The sequence below is a fragment of the Protopterus annectens genome, chromosome 12.part0 (assembly GCF_019279795.1).
Source record: "Protopterus annectens isolate FY-2018-M chromosome 12.part0, PAN1.0, whole genome shotgun sequence".
Taxonomy (NCBI): domain Eukaryota; kingdom Metazoa; phylum Chordata; order Ceratodontiformes; family Protopteridae; genus Protopterus; species Protopterus annectens.
The window spans coordinates 569,319,009-569,335,999 of NC_056746.1; the positions used below are offsets into that span (position 1 = coordinate 569,319,009).

The window sequence follows — 16,991 nt, forward strand, 5'->3', positions numbered from 1 at the left end:
TACAGTGAATACTACACAAAAAACAAATGTCAGTAAAAGAAGTTGTGTAATAAAATAAATATATCCATAAATATAACTGCCTGCTTTAGGTACAAGTCAATAGCATTAACAATATTCTTATATCAAGACTAATATCTCAAGAAAGGCAGATCCTGTATCAGCAAGATGTCATCTCTAAGCTGACATGATACCTTAGGCAAGCAGTGAAACCATTACTACAGGATGTACAAGGCTTAAGTCATTAAGAGTGTTTGCAGAAAAGTTATGAAAAATTTGAATTTCTGAAAATATTTGTTAATGCAAAAAGGTTGCAATATTGTCATGTTGTGAAGGGTCAATGTATGCAATGAGGGTTACGTGAAAAATGGCAGCAAAACAAGCTGAGATAAAGCTATTTGTCTGAGGTACAGGTTATTTGAACATCATGACTAATACCTCATCAGCAGTAATTCATGCTTTAATCGTGCAAGGATGCAAGCACAAGCTGAGATGAGTTGGTAGGCATGCACAGTGAAACTAACACTGTGGGATGTATTAGACTTGACTTACTGAAGTGCGTTTACAAAAAGTTATGAACACTATGGCATTTTATCTACTTAATAACCAAGCAAATAGTCACAACACGGAAGTAACCAAGGCTTTTTCTGTTAAAAGTACTAAATGTAGAACCTTCAAATTAATGCGTTCAAAATATTAAAACATTCGATATCAGGATCTATTTGTTTATTCATAAATAACAAACGGTTAGCGCTTTCACCCAAGTGGCTTCATCAGACCTTAAAAACATAAACTAATTACAGACCCTTTTATATAAGGGCTATGATACAACTGTGACATCATATCCTGTAATCAAGCATTTAAACTTATACTTTTGATAATACAGTGTAAAATACATCTTGATCAAATAAAAAATAGAATAATGTTAAAATACAACAAATAAATAACCCCTTCCCCATCAATTACTTATAAAGATGAACACTTACAAGTACAGTGTAAAATTCATCAAATTTAAACACAAGAAAAAATAAGAAAAAATGATAAAAAGAATGAAAGTGAAAAAGGAAATAAACTCCTTCCACATCAACTGTTCAAAAAAAAATGAACTAATTATTTCACTTTCAACTTTCTTTGTTTTAAAACCGGTTTCATGGGTATTTTATCATTGAGCCCAGGTGTTCTATCAGCTCTAAGCTTGACTATCCATTTCATCTCACAGTTCTCTGTGTGACATATAATATCTCCCCCTCTAAGTCCAGGGGCAATATTTTGCAACACTGAGAATTTAAATTCATGGGAGGAATCACAAATCTTCACATGTTTCGCTAAAGCATTGTGGTCCGATCCAATACGTATATGATATACATGTTCCCTAATGTGTTGTCTTAACTTTCTATTAGTTTTACGTATGTAGAATGCGGTGCATGAAATGCACCTGGCTAAATAAACTACATTCTCAGTGCCACAATGTGCTGTAGCATTAAGGAAATAAACAAAACCCGTGGCAGGATGTATAAAGCTGTCCCTAGTATCAATAAACCTACATTGATTGCAATCTTGACATGGCTCAGTTCTTTTATTACCTTCATAATTTAATTTTGTTTGTAAACAGGGATAGCACAATCTCTGCTTCAAACTCTGTTTATTCTTAGAGAAATTTGGGTGTATCACCTACCACTTCACGTATATTCTCCTCCAGTAATAAAACATCCCAATGCTTACGTACTATTTCACTTAATTCAGGTGTATCTGCTGAAAAGAACATGGGTATTTTAACAAGGAAAGTATTATCCCTAATAATATTATTCTCTACTTCTCCCATCCTTATGTCAGAGAAATAAGGACTGGCACTAGTTATTCTATCAATATCTACTCCCGCCAGAATGCCATCTATCTCATATGGTTTATATTGTCTATTCAATAACATAGCTCTCAGATCAGACAGCTCTTTCTTGTATTGATTATGATTAGGGTTCAGCCTCGATGTCCGCATTGCCTGGCCCCTAATCACATTCTTAAAAACATAATTAGGATGCATACTTTCCCTATGTAATAAAGTATTACAATAGCAGGCTTTCCTGTGAATTCCTGTATTAAGAAGGCCATTGGGCAGTCTGTCTATCTGTACATCCAAAAAAGAAATATTACTTAATGAAGAATTCATAGTGAACTTCAAATAAGTAGTCATACTGTTCACTTGTACAAAAAACTAATTTAAAGAATCCTCACTATCATTCCAAATAAAAAACAAATCATCGACAAACCGTTTATAAAAACCAACATTTCTCTTTAACCCATCGAGTTGAAACTAAAATTCTTCCTCCCAGCAAGCCATAAAAATGTTGGCATAGCTATTGGCACAAGGTGTGCCCATAGCCACGCCATCATTCTGAATGAATAAACTGTCCTGAAAGAGAAAAATGTTATTCTGCAAGACAGTTTCTAAAAACAATGATATCAAGTCAATAGTTTTCACATCATGACCAGAATGTGCAACCATGTATTGTTGAACACTCTCCATACCTTCAGCAGTGGGTATCACAGTAAAAAAACTAGTAACATCCATAGTAACCAGGATATAAAATGCATCATCACTCACTGTTTGCATATAATCATACAAGCATATCAAGAATTGCTTACTATCTTTCAAGATGTATGGATTAATATCAACAAGGGGTCTCAAATGATACTCAACAAACAGAGATAATGGTTCAGTGACCCACCCACGGCTTGAGACAATAGGTCTCAAGGGAGCGTCACTCAAGTCCTTGTGCACCTTCGGAAGGCCGTTAATGACAGGAATTAAGGGATTATTGACATATAAAAAATGATACAACTCAAAATCTACACACTTGCTCAACAAAGCATCATCTAAAACATCATATATCTTAAAAACTTTATTCTCAACACTTGTTATATCAATAGGAGAGTAAAAATTGTTCTCATTAAACAGCAATGCCATTTTTGCCTTATACCAGTCGCGGTCAAGGATAACCACAGGACCCCCCTTGTCGGCTGGTCTAATGATAACAGAGTCATCATTTTTCAAATCTCTTAGGGCCATTCTTTGTTTATATGTTAAATTATTTTTCTTCTTTTTAAAACCATCACCATTGCTATTCTGATTATATCTATGCATATCGTCTATAACCAATTTTGAGAAAACCTCTAATGTTGGATGAAGTATCGGAATATAGGTACTAGGTTTCTTAAAAGGTTTATAAGGTCCTGGACCTGCCATTGAAAAATCTAATTTTAACTGAACATTGCGTGTAAACAGCTTGAAGTCAATTATTGTGTCAGTGATATCATTTCTACTGGTAGGGATAAAAGATAAGCCTTTATCCAATACCCGAATTTCATATTTAGACATAATTCTATTAGATAAATTGACCACTAATGACTTTCCAAGCGCTCCCACATTTTCTTGAGCGCTGGTCCATTGTGGTCCCCCCCTGACCCTTTCCGTTTCTGCCTCCCCCTGCTGTATGACCTTTGTCTGTTTCCTTGATAGTGTGAGTCTATCGGGAAAGGGGCAGGTGGACAAGGGCCTAACATCTGTCCACTAGTAGGGGGAGAGATTTTTCTTCTTACAGAGGGTTCAGTAACAATATTTGTGCAAGATTGTGCACTACCTTCATTACCGGCTTGATCTTTGGGCTGTATTGCTAATGCTGGAGCAGCATTGCATACAGCAACTTTCGTTGAAACATTAGAATCTACATTATTCGAAACAACAGAAGAAAATGAGTCACAACTGTTAGCAATAACAATAGTTTGCTGACCAAGTTCCATCGAGCCAGCGGCTCGATTCGCATTTATCCTGGGCCAAGTGAAAACTTGCCCTAATTTGAAATCGTTAGTATCCCTGGCAATTTTGCTTCTCTTCGTTTCCAACAGTCATTTCTCATAAATCATTACATTGTCAAGTAGTCTTTCCATACCAGAATCAACAATTAATTTAGGAAAAAGCATTGCTATACTTTTGTTGCTGTTTTAATAAATTGTCCCTTAAACTGTCCTCCTCCGGTTGAAAAAAATCATTTAATAGAGTCATATATTTCATACTCACTTCAAGATTTAACTGTTGCCATTTATATAATAGCTCGGGGTACAAATTTCCCGTAGTAGGCATCTTCAAAACCCGCAATCCTCGAGGTATAATCTTACGACGTAAGCATACCTCAAAATGCTGTCATTGTAGTTGCATTCTTTTTAATTTCAGTAAATCCGCTTCTAGTTTCCCAAGCGCTTCCATCAGGCCATTCAGATTCGAAGAGGTAACGCCATCCAGCTCCAGACCTCCATTTGCTTCAAACAACATCAGGGGGTTATCAGCACCAGAAATACAACTCTGGAATTGATCTTTCTTCCGCTGTTCATCGGATAGGCTAGATGCACAATCTTTCTTCCGCTGTTCATCAGATAGGCTAGATATACTATAAGGCAGTTCAATCGAATTATCAGCCACGTCCTCGTGGAGAAGCAGAAATAATACCAAAATAATCCAAACAATAACGAAGATGAATCTGCTCCCACACAAGGCAAATTCTTCCGTGATGAATAAAAATATATAATAACCAAGCAAACAGTCACAACACGGAAGTAACCAAGGCTTTTTCTGTTAAAAGTACTAAATGTAGAACCTTCAAATTCTAAGGAGTAGATATTGATAGAATAACTAGTGCCAGTCCTTACTTCTCTGACATAAGGATGGGAGAAGTAGAGCATAATATTATTATGGATAATACTTCCCTTGTTAAAATATCCATGTTCTTTTCAGCAGATGCACCTGAATTAAGTGAAATAATATGTAAGCATTGGGATGTTTTATTACTGGAGGAGAATATACGTGAAGTGGTAGGTGATACACCCAAATTTCTCTTTAAGAATAAACAGAGTTTGAAGCAGAGATTGTGCTATCCCTGATTACAAACAAAATTAAATTATGAAGGTAATAAAAGAACTGAGCCATGTCAAGATTGCAATCAATGTAGGTTTATTGATACTAGGGACAGCTTTATACATCCTGTAACGGGTTTTGTTTATTTCCTTAATGCTAAAGCACATTGTGGCACTGAGAATGTAGTTTATTTAGACAGGTGCATTTCATGCACCGCATTCTATATAGGTAAAACAAATAGAAAGTTAAGACAACGCATTAGGGAACATGTATATCATATACGTATTGGATCGGATCACAATGCTTTAGCGAAACATGTGAAGAATTGTGATTCCTCCCATGAATTTAAATTCTCAGTGTTGCAAAATATTGCCCCTGGACTTAGAGGGGGAGATCTTATATGTCACACAGAGAATTGTGAGATGAAATGGATAGTCAAGCTTAGAGCTGATAGAACACCTGGGCTCAATGATAAAATACCCATGAAACCGGTTTTAAAACAAAGAAGGTTGAAAGTGAAATAATTAGTTCATTTTTTTTGAACAGTTGATGTGGAAGGAGTTTATTTCCTTTTTCACTTTCATTCTTTTTATCATTTTTTCTTATTTTTTCTTGTGTTTAAATTTGATGAATTTTACACTGTACTTGTAAGTGTTCATCTTTATAAGTAATTGATGGGGAAGGGGTTATTTATTTGTTGTATTTTAACATTATTCTATTTTTTATTTGATCAGGATGTATTTTATACTGTATTATCAAATGTATAAATTTAAATGCTTGATTACAGGATATGATGTCACAGTTGTATCATAGCCCTTATATAAAAGGGTCTGTAATTAGTTTATGTTTTTATGGTCTGATGAAGCCACTTGGGTGAAAGCGCTAACCGTTTGTTATTTATGAATAAACAAACAGATCCTGATATCAAATGTTTTAATATTTTGAACGCATTAATTTGAAGGTTCTACATTTAGTACTTTTAACAGAAAAAGCCTTGGTTACTTCCGTGTTGTGACTGTTTGCTTGGTTATTATATATTTTTATTCATCACGGAAGAATTTGCCTTGTGTGGGAGCGGATTCATCTTCGTTATTGTTTGGATTATTTTATCTACTTACTTTAATAATATAAACATGTAGTGTGATATTGTGATGTTTTTGGTGGCACATGCAAGCAGTTGGCATTATTTAGAAAAAATGGCACTACAACATAGTGGGCAATGTGAATGTATCAAAAGATATAAATGCATGGTTTGTACAGCAGTTATGATTATTAGCAATATTTTTAAATCTACATTAATATTGTCAAAGCTATGTGATTACAGGTATGCAAATGCTACCATTGTACAGTGTATTAAGGCACACAATTCTGCCACTGATTACTGCCATCTAACATGCACTGTTTTCTAGATTAATATTGCTGCTTTGAAATAACATTAAAATATTACAGGTATAGTTTGCATTAGTGTACAATATGATTTCTTGCATGACTACAGGTTTTACAACAAAACAATATTATCTGGGATGGAGTTTCAGCAGGTTAGAGCAGTTTAGAAAATGATCTTTCACACACAATGAGGGTATAATTTTACTTTTTTTCAGTGAATAAAAAGAACCACACCATCATGTACAGTTATGTTCTCTTTTGCAGTTATGCTTGATAAAAAGATCTAGAACTCAGTCATCAAAGCACAACTGCAAAATAGCTGTATTTGGCTACTTTTGCTTCTTGCCAACACCACAGAATAGTACAGGAAGGTAATTCTGAAAAGAAAACAGTTTATCTATTAATGTTGCAGTTGGGATCACAGCCATCAAATTATAAGCTTCCGTCCTGGTCACAGCACCATAACTGCCTTACTATCCTTCCTAGAAACAGTCAATCAAGCCCGAGATGCCAGACTTCTTGTATCCACAGTACTGCTAGATCTATCGAAAGCCTTCGACACCATCTCCCATACACACCTTCTCTCTCATCTCGCCAACCCTAATCTCTGTCCTAATGTTCTATCCTGGTTCTCCAGTTACCTATCTGACAGATCTCAAGCTGTCAGATGGAAGAACTCTACCGCTTCCTTTTTGCCTACACCTACCGGCGTTCCTCAGGGGTCCATCCTCAGACCCATGCTTTTCAACATCTTTATAAATAACCTTCACCCTGCCATCCCTGACACTACAGTCATCCAATATGCCGACGACTCTACCCTAGTTTGCACCGCCTCTAACGTTCCCGAACTACTCACCAAAACACAAATAGCTTTCTCCACTACAGAGAACTGGGTGCACCAAAACCATCTCTCCCTCAACTCTAATAAATCTAAAATACTAACTTTCCTCCCCAAGAAGGTGTCCTCCTGTGACAAAAACGCTTTCAAGGTCCTAAGCCAAACCAACACTGCTATTGAAGTGGTCCCTTCTGCAAAGCTCCGAGGCATCACCATACATGAACACCTTAAATTTGATCTCCACATACACCAAAACATAAAGAAAACCCACCACACGTTAGGTATGCTCTATAGGAATAATCAATTTCTTTCAAACTCCTCTAGGCTGACCCTAGCAATTACCTACCTCCTACCCTCTCTACTATACAGAGCCCCCCTTCTAACTAATCTGTCTGCTTCCAACTCCTCAAAACTTGAAGTTTGCTATAATAAGATCTCTAAATTTGCCATTAAATCTAAAACCTCAGCACACCACTGCCTTACCCTACAATCTCTAAACTGGTTAGAACTCCCTAACCATCTAGACTATCTCCAACTAACCACCGCTCACAAATTAATATTCTACCCAGATAAATGCCCAGCCTTAAGCAACATCCTTCCCCCATACATTCCAAACAGATCTCTGTGATCTGAACACCAAAAGCTAATCTCCATCCACAAACCTAAACATCCCGCTGGACAGCTTCTACTCTCTTTCTACCTAGGTAAAAAATGGAACTCCCTCCCACCATCTCTTAGGACTATACCTAACACTGAATCCTTCAAGACCCAACTTTACTTATACCTATCATCCAAATGGAAATGTCCTTGCTTTCACCCTATATAAACTCTAGGGATTTTCCCCTCTAAGCTCTCTATACTCCTGCTCCACTCTACCCTCATGTTTCTTTTTCCTTCCTCCAAAACTGATTCTCTTGACTTTCACTTGACTGTAAATATGTAAATACTGTAAATTCTGTATTGCCATTGAAAGACAAAAAAAAAAGTTTCTTCTTTTGCCGTATTGCATCGTCTATGATGTATATTATGCATGTGATTTCCCTGTCTGTAAATTTTTTTCTCTTGTATTTTACCTTTTACATCGTGTAACCTATTGTATTCACAACTGCTTGTGGAGCTTTTCTCCCCGGGCCTCCAGTGAAAATGGGTACTTCTTGGCCCAGTGGACTTCCCCGGTAATCAAACTGAAAATAAATAAATAAATAAACCATTAACAAAAGCATTTTTTCTAGTCTGGCAAGAAGGTGCTGCTGTCCAGCATCACAGTGTTACACCTGTTGTCCATGCAGCTGTCTTTCCTGCATAGATTACAGCACATCACCAAAACTTCCATCAATGGTATTTGCAGTTTTCTTCCTTGCAGAAGTACAGCTCAACATCTCCAAGACTTGCACCTGTTTTTCGAGTCACATGCAAATACCAAACTAATAATCCTACCTGGACTTGAAAGAGGCACAAAGAATATCCAACATCCTGAATGCTTGCCTGTTGTAGGTACCACTACACCAAGATTAGCACCAAATTCCACAGGATCTAACCTCACTCTCTGTCTCTTAAACATCTCCAACAAACAATGAAACTAAATTTAAATTATGTAGTGCAAAAACACATCAAGTACTAAAGAAAGCAGCCAATAAAGGACTGTGTAAATGCCAGATGGGTAACATTTTGCATAAAATAAGTTACGAAAACAGGATGCTTGCTAGAAATACTCATCACTCCCCCTGCAGGGATCATTTTTTTAAGCAAGTATACCAGAAGTTGCATGGATAAAGTACTACCCTGTCAACATTTCAGCAAACACAACTGTACCAAGTTACCAATAAAGATCCATATAAACTCTGCTCTATACTACAAAATTGACCACGCACAAACACTAAGGAAAAGGGAGGCTCTGAAATACAGCTAAAACACAGACTGTTCTTATGAGAATGAAGTACAATTTGTTAACAACCAAAATACCCTAGATGTATGCCAGTTTATAACTTACTTCTCCTTCCTTCGGTCCAAACTTTGGATTATAGATGAAGAAACTCAGTAATGTAGGAGGGTTCTGCTTACACTGAGTGCCAGCTGCCATTCTAGGACTAGAAGAAAAAAGAAAACAAAATCATTCCTACTAACTTGACAACCACCAATTGTAGCAGACACATTCCAGTCTTGGGTTTTGCGTGATGGGCTTTTTTCTTATTTATTTTCAAATGTGTTTCCTTTGAACAAGAAGTCAATGAATATCACTTATTTTTCAAAAGATATTAAAGTTCCTGATTGAATAAATAAATGAGTAATACTAGTGTGGTTGTGAGCTATTCTCCTTAGAAGCTCACATCTTGGGTTTAGGCATTAGCCTGATTCAAAGGACGTATCAGAACAGAAAAGCTGAATATTTTACAGGTAGCCAATAACTGAGTAGGAGTTAGGGTTTGTGCAGCTCTGCCAAAACTAGGTAAGCATGGATACCACTGCAGACTGAAGTCAGCAATGTGGGGCTACTGCTGCTATGCTATATGGGAAATATCTGGGATCTGCAAGTCAAAAGGGTTGGTCAAAGGTCAACCTATTAAACTTTCTAGACTAATTTCTGATGAGAAGTTTAGGATGGGTGTTCTGCCTTCAATAATTTTGATGACAGACTTGACACCTATTCTGAAGCCAACTGACTGAGTTACAACAACAAATGCCCAGCATGACAGTATCAATTTTAAAACTGCTATGACTTTACATTTTGACAAGAATAACAAGCATTTGAAAAACATATGCCATAATTGGGACCTAACCATCAAGAATGGTCATCCCAAACAAGTTTTGGGTGATGAGCCTTTACCTGTGTATAAAAGAAGCAGCAGCCCTAAAGAAAAGCATGAAAATAATTACAATAAGTCCACCTCCAACTCGAGTAGTGTCAGAAAAATGACTGAAATGTGGCTGTTGCAGCCAATGTATCAATGACACAACTAATATATCTGTACAAGGATAAAAAAGGAACATTGGTTATGTGGGACATTACAATTGTGGTATAAAAGGGGTGATTTATATGGCCTCTTGTATATCCTGCGATAGTTTTTTTTTTTTTTTTGAGTGTATGTGGAAGACAGAACTCTTACTCACTGCAAGCATTCTTAACCCTGGAAGATGCTGACATTTGTGCAGTCACAGAAAACTGGTTCAAAGCTGCAGAGAGCACCCAAGCCATACCCGGTTACTCATCCTATCATACATTCAAACCCCAAACCATGGGCAGCAAAACAAAATGAGGTGGAGTTGCAATATATATATATAAAACACACACACCTCCAGGCTCATCAAACAGTATGACGCACAGGAAACACTCCAGGTGCAGTTAACAACTGAAAAGACCCCTGTTCGAATCACAGCTAGCTACAGGCTCCTCAAACTTTGACTCAAAATGCCCACTCCACTTATTTGGACCTCTTCAAATCTATCAAGATTCAACTCTTTACCCTGATCCTGGGTGACTTTAACTATCCAACCACAGATTGGAAGAAAAACTTATGACAAAACACAAATGCCCAGAGATTCCTTGATGTCATCAATCTAAATGTCTTGGACCAGTTGGTCGACACCCCCACAAGAGGTGAAAATATCTTGGACTTGGTATTAACCAACATGAGTAACCACCGCAGCATCCCTACAGTGTAATCATCCCTGGTAAGACCCGACCACAAAGCAGTCACTTTCAAAGTCACCATCTCCCCTGACCCTCCAGCTAGGGCAAACAAAAAAACTTCTCCAAAAGCTGATTACAACCTCCTGAGAGAAGGTATAAACAACTTCACAGCCCCTTCCCCCTCCACAGGAACTGGCACATATGTCCAAACCTACAGCAAAGTATTATATGAGCATTTATATAAATGCACGGAATCTGGAATATCAGACAGGACGAAATCCTCCTCCTCAAGGAAGAGCAAACCTGTCTGGTGGACATCTGCAATAAAGGAAGAAATTGCTGTCCAGGACCAAGAAGGAGCAGGTGCCTAATTGGAAGCAATCTCTCCTTAGCCAGAACAAGCAAATAAGAGCACTAGTGAAATCCTCCAAAGTAAACTTTGAGTCCAACCTGGCCACATCTACTAAAGACAATCATAAGGCCTTCGTCACATATTTCCGCAAACTAAAGAGAAGCACCCAGATCTGCTCAGAACTGGTGGTCAAGGACACCACATACACAAATGCTGTAGATATAGCCAACCTGCTGGCAGACAGGTTCAGTGAAAACTTCACTCCTCTGTACCCAATCAGTAAAACAGGACATGCCCAGTACCTGCCCACCTCCCCTTATCTCTAGGAAGCCAGTCATCACTGCCCTCTCAAAGGCAAAAAATACAACCTCCATGGGACCAGATGACATCCTAGGCTGCATTCTACATGAACTCAGGCAGGAACCTGCAGCATCATTATGCACACTATTCAACCAAAGCCTGAGCACTGGCGTTGTCCCAGCCAAGTGAAGGACAGCCACGGTCATCCCTCTGCACAAAGGTGGAGCATCCACCGATCCAGGAAATTATAGACCCATCAGCCTAACTAGCCTGATCTGCAAGGCCATGGAGCGAATTATCATGGACCTCATTAATAGGGACATTGGCAACCTCCAGACACTCAATTCCACACAGTTTGGTTTCATCAAGGCAAGGCTGTGCCTGTTAAATTTAGTCAACTTCTTTGGGACACAGTCACCAAGCTAGTTTCGGCTAAACAGCCTTCTTCAGTGTAAAACAATACAGTCAAGTTTCAATTATTCATCCATTTAAATACTTAACATGAGCCAATAAAAAATTGAGCTCATGAATATTCATGAGATAAGACATATTTCCTGATCTTAATGTTTTTCTCAAATACATATACAGTGGGTAGTATATACAATACTGTCAGTCCTGAACATAGAAGATAACAACCCAAAATAAATGATGCATGTAACTGAACATTTTGTTAATATAGTATATCTATTTAGCCATGTAAATAACTTTATATTTATCTTATTATCCTGTACTATATTAGCCACTGGTACTAGATACTGAGCATAGATACATCAATATCACCAATGGTATTGTATATCAGGTACTTAAATTAAAATAGCTTGTACACGCTGTATCAAAATGGGGGGCAAAGGGTAACAGTTTAGGCAAATTGAGTAATCGACATATCCAAAGTATATAACTAAAAACCAACCATAATGAAATTCAAGAACACAATAACATGACTTCCCAAACTGGAAATGTAATAATGAATAAAAATAAATTCAAATAATAAAAAATATATAAGTGTGTTAAAGATGTATGGATGCAAATTAACGAGACCAACATATCAGGGTACATATTGTTCATACAAACACAAAGTTTTGACCTAACAGTTTATTATATATAGAGAGTTTATTGTATATAAACACCGCCCATACCATAGTTAGTACTACACAGCCCAGATGACTCAATATTCAAAGTTCTAATCCATATCAGACCAAAGTATATTTAGGTTTAATGTCCATATATATAGAACCAGATGATTTCAAAGGTGAAAATGACCCAGGCTTAATATCAGAGTACAAGATAACCATGTTGCCCTATAAGTGGTCATTCAGTCCAGGGTAAAACAGACCCCCCAAAATAGTAATCCAATATTTCTCTTTATTGTCCAGTAACCCATGCCAACCTTGTTTATTTGTTCTGTCTCCAGAAATACGGTCAATGACCATAAAACTAAACTTGGCCTGAGGGTGTTTCAGTGTATGTTGATAAAGGGCACTGGTCTCCTTGTGGTTTCTTATATCACTACGGTGTTCATTCATTCTGACTCTCAAAGCCCTAGAGGTTTGTCCAACGTAGAATGCCCCACAATAACAGGAAGCCAGGTACACCACCCAATCGCTACTGCAATTACCAAAAATCTTGATGTCAAATATTCTACTGGTATTACGACTGGTGAATTCCTTGGATTTAAACATATGTGGGCAGGATCCACAATGACCACAGGGAAATGAGCCAATAAGTTCATCACCATGAAGTGTCAATTGTTTATGAGTAGTACCCCCACTAGCCATGTGTTTGAAATGTGAAAAGTAGGAGCCTAGGGTTTTACCACGTTTATATGAGAATAGACATCGTGGTCCCAACATATTTCGCAACTTATCATTAGCCAGTAGGATATTCCAATGTTTGTTAATAATGTTTCTGATCATATTAATGTTTCTGCCATAAGTGGTAATGAATCTAACACATGTTGTACGAGAAGATTGATTTTTGTTCTTAATCTGATATTGTAATAAATCATCCCTCTCTAGACTATTGGCTCTACTCTGGGCAGAAACAATGTCAAATCTATCATATCCCCTATTGGTAAACCTCTGACTGAGATCCCTGCTGGCCAATTGATATTCCTCCATGTTTGAACTAAGGCGTTTGATACGTATAAATTGGGATATGGGAATACTCCTGATGGTGTGACGGGGATGTAAACTTGATGCATGTAACAAAGTATTATATTGCGGGTACTTGCGGAAAACCTTGGTGGACAAAGTATTATCTGGGTTCCTGTAAACAGTGACGTCCAAAAAATTAATGGAATTTTTGTCATACGTTACCGAAAATTCAAGTCCCCAGACATTGTCATTAAGATACTCAACAAATTCCCGCAAGTAACCCACATCAGCCCGCCACACCAACCAGCAGTCGTCCAGGTAACGTCTCCAAATGTCCATTTCCACCTGAAAGATGTTATGTGATGTATCATAAATCATGTATTCTTCGACATAGGCCATGAAAAGGTCAGCATATATTGGAGCAAAAGATGCCCCCATAGCTGTTCCTTGTAGCTGCCAATAGCATTGGCCTTGGAAATACAGAACATTCTTATTTAACACATATTCGGACATACATATCAAGAGTGTGTTAAACCCAGGTGCATATAGGTTAACCCTTTCCAACCAATACTGAATGGATTGCAGACCTGCCCAGTGGGGTATACTGGTGTATAATGATTTGACATCCAATGTACATAAATACCATTCGGGTTCCAATTGGGTCTCCCTGATTATCTGCAAAAAATGTGTGGTGTCCTGCAGCCTAGATCTTATATGTCCCAAAAGAGGTTTCAAATATTTGGTTAAGAAGGCTGATAGGGGTTCGGTCAGTGAACCTATTCCAGAGACTATTGGTCTACCTGGTGGTTTATTTAGGGACTTGTGGATTTTGGGTAAAAGATACAATATCTGTTTGGAAGGTTCAGAAACCATAAGTGACTCTAAACATTTTTTGTTTATAATACCCTCCTCAAAGGCTAACTGCAAAAAGGAATCAATCTCGTCCTTAAATACTGGTGTCGGATCTATGGACATAATAACACTTAACATCAGATAGTTGGGTTAACCCTTCCTGGACATAATCCGCAGTGTTCCAAACCACAACTGCACCTCCCTTACATGCATCATTTATTTTGGGTTGTTATCTTCTATGTTCAGGACTGACAGTATTGTATATACTACCCACTGTATATGTATTTGAGAAAAACATTAAGATCAGGAAATATGTCTTATCTCATGAATATTCATGAGCTCAATTTTTTATTGGCTCATGTTAAGTATTTAAATGGACGAATAATTGAAACTTGACTGTATTGTTTTACACTGAAGAAGGCTGTTTAGCCGAAACTAGTTTGTTATTTTAGTATTTAAATAAATCTATTGAACTCCGTGCTTTGCTGGTCTATTTGGTTTTTTCTACTTGGTTTGGACCGTGCATCACCCTCGTGCATAGGACTTGGTTTGCTCTGTGTTCTCATTCTGTGCTGGGGGACCGAGCGGTGGAGTCGTTTTTCAGCCTGTTTCTGGCTGATTATTTATGGTGACAAATTTTCTGTGTACTTCTGCCTTTTTTTGCTCACTTGTTGGTTGCCAACAGTGGGCTAGTAGCAGACATCCAGTCCGGTTCGTTTTTGTGGGTATTTGTCAGCCTGGAGGAGCCAGGCATAGCTGTCGGTTTTGGTGAGCGCCATATTGGTTCAGCTTTATCTCAGCGGTTTATTCGCATGTGTGGGTTACTGTTGGAACTTTAATATTTGAATCAATGGGCTTAATGTCATCGTTGGGCCTTTTGCTTTGATTACGGCCATATCGACGGTTGAGGTCTGGACTTACATCCATTTGGATGCATCTTTGATATATCCGTTTGTCGTGGTGAGGATAGCAACTCAAATAATTGACATTTTGGGGCTGTTTGTGTATATTTAACTTTTGTGTTGCAACATCTATAAATACAAGTGGTCATGTGCGGGACAGGTTTTGGGCATCCATGGGATTCTGACTGTTGATCGGAACACATTGAACTTTCTTATTTGGGATACAACGACGCCTTTTGGAAACGTTTTGGAGGAGTTCTTCTAATATGAACTTATGGGGTCCGTATAATCAACAGGGACAAATGTGATATGGACATTTTTTTGTGTGTATTACATTTGGTTAACTGGCAAATTTTGCCGTTGGTCTAACTGTGATATCTGATAGTGTGTTGAGTGTTTAGTTGATATTTGGTGGTGCAGCAAGTTAATTTTTCGACAGTTGGGTATATCTGTATATCAGTATGCTTCGCAACTTAGGGATGTTTCAAACGTGTATTTGAACAACAACTGATTCTTCACACAGTTCTTTTTCCTTTGGGCCTACATTTACTTAATGTGTTTTTACTACACCTGGTATGTCCTAGGGCGAGTGAGGTCGCTAAATAATAAGGCCTAAGATATTTGTTGGATTCATGTGAAATATTGTAGTACTTCGGTACTATTATACTTTTATTTACATGTATTCATGATACGATCAATGGATAATAACTATTTGTGGTCGCTGTAAGACTGGGACTTGGGATACTTATATTTAGTGTAGGCATATTAACACCAAGTACTAAATGGCTTTCAATTTTTACATTTAAGGGGCAATTATTGAAAATCACTGTAATGTTCCGTGCGTTATTTGAAATAAGCAGTTGGTACTCGGAGTGTTGTGAACCAAGTTGGTACTAAGGCTGGATTCATGGGCTTATATTAGCCGTGGCTAATATTATATACAAACAACTTTTGGTTTTGGACAACATATGTTGGTATGCCTTTTTGATTTATAATAGGGACTACTATTTTGCCTAATGAATATTCTGTACATATTACATGCTTGTGCACACTAGTCCAGGGCTCATGATATAATTACATGTGTATGGTCCTATCATAGTTGGTATTTAAGCCATTTTTGGTTCTTCAAGGTGAATATTTGGACAGTTTGTGAACTGAAGCTCCATTTATATTAACAACCAGGGAAATATTTAGCCGTTTTGGATTTCAGAAGTGTCGGCTAATTGGTAAAGGGGTATCAGTTTATGGGTGACAGCTAGATTGGGAATTGGGTTATGTTTGGGCCCAATCAATACTATGTTTTGAACCCCAATATACTGACATATTCAAAAAAGTTATATGACCAACTATGATATTTCTTGTTAATATATTAGTTGGTTAAAGGTACTGAGCTAAGTGAACACCTTATATACCTGAATAAGTGTGATTACACCTGTTATATCATTATAATGGTGCTTTAGACCCTAGTATTTTATATACATTCATTATGGGACACCATTATAGAGAGGATAACGTGTGAATATAGGCAGTATGTCTAATTGTATTGAGTTATTATTGCCATTATTCTGCTGTTTGAGTCCAAGAGCAACAATTGTTGTGATTTTATCATATTTTGGTTCTGATAACAGGTCCTTAGAATTGTGTAACATACTAATTGAAATAATACTCTTATTGTTGTACTAATCAATATTAGAATTGATAGTAATTATATTTTAAACTCATTGCCAATCACCAGTCAAT

At 37.4% G+C, this 16,991-nt stretch overlaps 1 protein-coding gene across 2 annotated transcripts in view; it reads right to left on the reverse strand.

Annotated features, from left to right (window-relative positions):
• Window positions 1-16,991, reverse strand: part of CCZ1 (CCZ1 homolog, vacuolar protein trafficking and biogenesis associated) — a 1,119,178-nt gene that overhangs the window by 936,961 nt on the left and 165,226 nt on the right. Inside the window, exon 4 of one of the 2 annotated variants that reach the window (XM_044089701.1) lies at window positions 9,115-9,211. In XM_044089701.1, the coding sequence (XP_043945636.1) occupies window positions 9,115-9,204 (90 nt within the window). In that variant the 5' untranslated portion in view covers window positions 9,205-9,211. Of the gene's footprint in view, window positions 1-9,114; window positions 9,217-16,991 lie in introns of those variants that run through there. The other variant, XM_044089702.1, reaches the window with a different exon arrangement.